At 33.4% G+C, this 6,921-nt stretch overlaps 1 protein-coding gene across 4 annotated transcripts in view; it reads right to left on the minus strand.

Annotated features, from left to right (window-relative positions):
- Positions 1–6,921, minus strand: part of Skap2 (src kinase associated phosphoprotein 2) — a 210,093-nt gene that overhangs the window by 70,709 nt on the left and 132,463 nt on the right. For all 4 annotated transcript variants that reach the window (XM_023709893.1, XM_023709892.1, XM_023709890.1 and 1 more), the window contains exons 7-9: positions 6,372–6,496; positions 5,429–5,492; positions 4,957–5,091 (exon numbers count right to left, since the gene is read on the minus strand). In XM_023709893.1, coding sequence (XP_023565661.1) covers positions 4,957–5,091; positions 5,429–5,492; positions 6,372–6,496 — 324 coding nt within the window. The remainder of the gene's footprint in view (positions 1–4,956; positions 5,092–5,428; positions 5,493–6,371; positions 6,497–6,921) is intronic.

The following is a 6,921-nucleotide window of genomic DNA, read 5'->3' on the forward strand; positions in this document are numbered from 1 at the left end:
CTCTCCCGCTGGCCAAAAGTGCCCTGAAGGCGTTCGAGGAAAAAAAAAAGAAAAATTTACTGTAAAATAATAGGTAAAGCTGCTTGCATACACTTTACCTATTTCTATGTTTGCTGCCATTTCTTATATTCGCTACCTTTTTTTTTTTCTTGTTTCTCTTTCTGATGTAAGTCCACTGCAAAAATGGGTCATTTTATCTCTCTACCCAAAAATACATATTTTGAATGTACATAGGTATTTCATGATTTAATATGTGTTAAGTCATTGCTCTCTCTCTTTTATGATACAGGGTCTTCCTATGCAATTTAAACTCATAGTGATCCTCCTGTCTCAGCCTCCCCAGTGCTGGGATTACAGCTATGTGCCACCATGCTTGGTTCCAGGGCCAGCATGGCATGTAATACTGGGGACTGAACTCGGAACCTGTACTTGCCAGGCAGGCACTTATACCACTGAGCTATCTTCCAAGTCATTCCTTAAAGAAGTTGTTTGAAATGTCAGTGGAAAAGTACAAAAAGGCTACATGATAGAATAATATTCTGAAACAGACAATATAAAGAGCCATAAAAACATATCTATGTTCAGTAAAGATAAAAATGTGAATAGCAGTGACCCTAATGTATGCATTTTTTTATAACTTCAGATAATCTCAGCAGAGCTGAGATTGTCCAGACATATGGCTCTAATCTAGTTATCTGCTAGGAAAACATTTTTAATACTACAAATTAGGATACAACATCATACTCACTAACTTTACAATTTAAGTATCATAGTTTAAGAAAAAAATGCTATGTAGATTAACAATGTTGAATAAGGTGGTTCAATGAACGTTAACTGACATTTTTCCATTGCATTCCACAAAAAAGAAATGAGAAAAACTGAAATCAACACCTACCCTTGTTATGGCAATGTTAATATCCAAAGACTGTAGGACCTCTGTTACCTTTATGAACTTCATATTATAAGTGACAACAATTCAAGAGGAAAATAAGGCTGAATTATATTAGTGGGTTTGTTATCACTTAATTGATTAAATTTGCATTTTTGCCCATTTGCTGGAAACTACTTCAAGTTTAAGTACTTAAAACTGTTGTTTTTTATGTGTACAGAATAGTTTTCACTGAAAAATTTACAGCTGCATTTTACTTCATAGTTTGTTATAAATCCAGATAGTTGGACTGAATAAATTTAAGAGTAACTAAATGAGAAAAAAAGATTTAAAAATATGCTTTTCTGGCTCAATATAGTTGAATCTGTCACTGAAAATTTTTAAAAAATGAATTCACTCTTAAAAAATAGGTTAGGGCAGGGAGATAGCTCAGTAGAATAAGCGCTTGCCTGGCACATGCAGGGTCCTGAGTTCAATCCCTGGTACCACAAGAAAAAAAATAAAATAAAATATAAAATAGGTTAATGGAACAGCAATCTGCCTTCCTGCTTTATGTTGTCCCTTTCTCTTCTGGTCCAGTCACTGGTTGGTCCATGTCAAGTAGAACTCCCCTGAAAGCTGATTGGCAGCCACCGTCCTTGTTTTCAGGGTGATTTTACATGCAAGACAATTTTGTTGTTTTTGTTTCTGCATAATTTTCTATGAGTAAATGAAATAAATCAAATGACTTCATAACTAAGAGGCAAGAGCAAACTACGTTGGTTTCTGTAGCAATATTCCAAGTATTGTTTCTTGCTTTCAGGATTCAAAATCAGACAAAAATATTCCTCTGCAGTGCTTATAAAATAATGGCCAATATGTTTTAGAACTTATGCTAAGCCAAATGAACTCATTACTGCATTATAAAACAGTTTAATATACTTTGACTAACATATTAGATGGGCAAAAAAACCCAGGCTATACAGGCATAATGTATGCAAACCTGACTGGCCTATGCTAATAAGTAATAAAATATAAAAGATGTTAAAACATTAATGGTCTTTGAAGAAAAGCCAAATACCTTTAACACTGAAATATAATTCCCTTGACTCATCTGCACAGATGTATAAATACCCTAAACACAAAGAAATCAAGAAATGTACTATTCTTTCATGAAGTTACTTAAAAATTAATAAAAAAGAAATTAAAGTGAAGCTGCTGTAAAAAAGTCAGAATATTCTAATTGAAAAACAATTACAATCAAACTATTTATACTCCCATGGAGTTATAAACATTTTCTCAAAGAATATTTTACAATATAATTTTTAAATAATGTTTTCTTCTTACTCCTGAGACTTAAAACACGGCAGGTTTATTTTACATTAAAAACACACTTATTACAATAAGAACTTGACTTTCTCAGGAAAAGAGCTTTGTGATTTAAAGTAGCATGTTAAGTGTTTATAGATTTTTTTTTTCAAATACATCTGTATGCCTCATTTCTTAGCTTAAGAGAATTGTTTTTTATTTAACTTTTTTTATTTTAGGGAAGGGTCCACAGGGTGTTCAGGGTCTCACTACTAGACTGGACTCATAGTGACCCGCCTGTTTACAGCCTCCCAAGCACTGGGATTATAGGCGCGCACCACCATGCCCAGTCTCAACTGCCATCTCAGTGTACCCCAGGGGTGGGGCCAGCACAGCAGGACCAGGGATTGAACCCCTGGCCCATGCACCTGCTTGCAGGCACTTTCATCTGCTGAGCTATTTGGCTGGCCCAAGAGAATTATTTTTCAACAATAAAATTGACAGAAAATTATGCTTAAATAACAGCATTATTTAATCCTGGAAAGTTAACCAGTCAGATTTCAGAGATACATAGTCATCTCCCGAGAACTGGAAAAATGTCAATTGCGCTCCTTTCCACTGTTGTCATCACTCTCATCTCAAAACTATATCCAAGTTTCACAGAAGCAAAAGCAATATGCTTAATTCTTATACTGAAAGACAATTTTTAAATTTAAAAAGTTACTTTCCTATTTTCAATATGTAAGTAAATAAAACCTGCAACTCTGAGACTACTTTAGGGCCTCACTAGAAAAATCCCCTCTGTGGCTGCTGGCTCAAACTCCCCAGACTTGCTGAACTGTGCAGATGTTGAGGTAGCTCTCAGTTACACTGGGGAAGAAAGAAGCACTAGACATTCCACAGCTGCCTACAGCCCCCTTCCCAGGGGCACTGTTGCAGGCTCTATCAAGCTCAATCACTATACAGCAACTGGGGATCTCCAGCAGGGACAAAGAAATCCCAGAGCAGCTTAAATTTCTCCTACTACCACAGTAAGAAGTAACACTGCTTAAAGAGTAGCCAGTATTTCCAGCAATTATGTGGCCTCGGGCCAAAAAAAAAAAAAAAAAAAGAAGAAGAAGAAGAACATCTGTAGTGAAAGAAAATGAAAGATGTTTCATATTTTTTAAATGCCAACCTACTTACAGATCTTTCTTGGGTCTTTGTTAAGGAGATAACTATGAATATTTTATGTTTATTCTCATTTTCTTCCTTGGGTGGTAGGGCACAATATAGTCAAGTTGAAGAAACAGAACTTAATAATTAATTCCCATAGTGGTAATACAACACAAAATGTAAATAGTAATAATATGTTTAAAGGTACTATACTTCCATTTTACATCAGTCTAGTTTTCTCATGAATTGTTTCAAATGCTTTAAAGCCTCAAATAACTTTATTGATGGTATAGTGTGACTAACAGACAATTCACAGACTCCAGTATAATTTTTATATTTGAATTTATAATAACTACAATTATTATTACTTGGCTAGAAAACCAATGCTGTACTATCATATAAGCATTTGAAGAGTTCACCAGATATAATAAAATATTATTTATTGTGAGTTAAATTCAAGTACTGTGTTAAATTACCTAATTTCCCCTGTTTTACAGATGAAGAAATTATAAGATCACTGAACTAATACTACTGAATAATACCACTCAGAATTTTAAAATTTTTACTCTAAAGTCCAGGTTCTAGTTATTATGTTTCCGGACTGAGCTGAAAGTGCCATTTGTACATTACTTTAGAATGTATGCATTTCTGAAATCAATTTTAAATTTATATTAAGTCCATTAAATTATTCTAGTCAGAGAAAACTAGTCTCTCTACATGTTAGTTAAATCCCACTTATAAGGCCAGAGAGATAGCTCAGTAGAATAAGTGCTTGCCGGGCAAGCACAGGGTCCTGAGTTCAATCCCTGGTACTACCAAAAAAAAAAAAAAAAAAAAAATCCCACTCATATTGCCCATACTCCCCTTTCCTTCTCTAACTATTGATTTTCTAATAGACAAGAAAAGGTTCATTTTAATCTAGAGTACTAGTAATACAATTCTCTAAATATTTTTATATACTAAGAATCCTAAATTCTAAATGCCTATCATTCTGCTTTAGCTTGATTCTCAAAACTCAAAAGTAGCTGTAACTGACAACAATGAAGCATGTAAGCTCTAAACCAAGTCCAAAAATTTGTAATAAAAAAGTTTTAATTTCATGCTAAAATATCAATAAGAAGACCCAAAGTCTCCAAAGGCCTTTGTTTATAGTCCAACAACAGTTCACCAAGACAATGCACAGTAACGAAGAACATGAAGGCAGAAGTTGATGACATATGGGGTGTGCATGGAACTTCTGGTTAATGGAAGTTCCAAGATGTGTAAATAAAAAATGATGTGTGAGTTGGTGGAAAAAACTGTAAGGCAAGTCAATTTTTTAATTAAAAAATTATGTAGCATAAACAATGCTAATGAGCCAAACGTCCCAAGAGATTAAGACTGTATCTGCTTCATTTGAACATTCCATTCACTTGTCCTAAGTGTAAGTCCACTCACTTGAAATACTTCAAGCAGAACACTTTTTGCAAAATAGAGTTCTGAAAGTTTTCTTTGTCCTTGCTCTTAATAGCTCACCATTTCAACTCAAGTTGTCAACATGATGGTGAATTATACACATACATACAGAGGTGTGTGCCCACAGAAAGAAACGAGCATCTTCGTATGAATCACCAGAACATAAATACCTGGAAGCTCCTCATATATTTCCTCATCTATTAGCTGAATAGTTGGTGGGCTGCTGATTATTACAGGATGATCAACATCATCATACACGTCTCCTCTTTCATCGTCATCTTCAGGAATAATATCAGATTCCATATCTACAGAATACATGTCACAAAGCAAATTTTAAAAGATTGCAAAAGACTTTAAAAATTGTATTTCCTAAATAAAAAACTAACAACAATACTGTTATGTGCTATATTTTTATTTAAAATATTTTAAAAATTGATTTGAAATTGTGTGAATTTTAAAGTTGCCAACTGGTACTTATGGAAAAAATGCATTTATAAATTGGAATTGAATGTCCTCCATAATACCAATCATATTCTTTGCTTATTCTCACAAAAGTTAGTAAGTTCTTGTATACGAAAACCAAAATTACTCAGTTATTGAATACTAAAAAATTGTGAGTACATATTCAACTAATGCTCTTACCTTGCAATACAAATTTCAGCTGCTGTACCCATTCCTCTGCATCTTTAGGAGAAGCTGCTGTGAACTAGTAATAATAAAAAACCAACAATAAGAATAAAAATCACTACAGTAGAAATAAAAGGCATGTTGCATTCTTAACATTTCTTTGGGACGATTAGCAATTCTTTTCATGTCTAGAGGTACTTTCCTTGCAAGGATGCTTCTTATAATGTACAGTTAATTTTGACAAATTTATGTAATTGAAGCAGAGGATGATGGATTTGAAACTCTGATCAGCAGCTGGCAGCTGTGCAGGAAAAAAGCTGCTTCTCTTCATCAATGTCAAAGACAGAACTGATGAACAAAATTTGCCCTTGACAATTAGAAGACACCCATGAATTTCTTTAGATTGCTGGGTACAGTTTTCTTAAAAATGTTCTTGTCAGATTCCAACACACTACCTGACAACTTAATTAACTAGCTTTCAACTGCAATCTCAGATATTTAAAACTTATTAAACATACATTCCATATTGATGCCTAGCTGATAGCTCTTGAATTGCAGAGCTGACCCATGTCTTTATCTTCATTTTCTCCCGCACCCCTAAGCAATACAATATGCATTAACACTTTAATATTTTTCCTTTGATAATTTTACTCTTTCTGCTATGTAATTCTTCTAGGAAATCACATACTTCTTTTAAGATAGATATAAAATGCTACATATGGAGTAATTGATATGTTACATATTCACTTGATCTTTTTCAAGAAGATATCATTTGAACCAATCTGAAATTTTTTTAAAGTATATTTCCTCTTACATGAATGTTCAATGTATAAAACCCAGGAGTTATTATTATTATTAACGTGTCAGGGAGAGCTGTTTTAACAAAATGTTAATGTCTCTATAAATGAAATCAGAACATCTTATCAACTTAATTTCAAGGTAACATAAAAACTCCAACCTGATAGACACGTTTATCAGGAGCACAGATTTCAAAACAGCAATCTTTCTTTCCATCCTTCCTAAGGGTGTTATTCATTCTGGCATCATAGCCTTCTATTGCAAATTCACCTTTCTGCTGTTTGTCTGTTGAAGATAACACAGAAGTTCATTAATTATACAGAATACAAAAAGCTTAATTATCTTGTATTTAGATCTTGAACTCTTAGACTATTGTGTGCTCATATAGCTTTAGTAATATAAAATCTAAATAATATTCCTAGACATCATTTTTAATTCTTAAATATGTCAGCTTCTTACATCAAAAAATGGTATTTTAGGAAGCCAGTAGAAAAAGTCTGTAGATAATGGCTGTAGAAAGAAGTATGAAGATAAGATTTTGAATGTAGGGAAAACCTAAGAACTTGAACTAAGCAATTCACTACCTCTACTAATACCAGATTTAGGGAGCCACTGGGAAAGAAACTTGTTGGGCTGTATTTGCCAATATCTCCTTTCACCCACCCCTCCATATTATCACCACTACAAAAAAAAAAAAAAAAAAAAAAAAA

This window comes from Octodon degus, unplaced genomic scaffold (assembly GCF_000260255.1).
Source record: "Octodon degus isolate 3935 unplaced genomic scaffold, OctDeg1.0 scaffold00015, whole genome shotgun sequence".
NCBI classification, from domain to species: Eukaryota; Metazoa; Chordata; class Mammalia; order Rodentia; family Octodontidae; genus Octodon; species Octodon degus.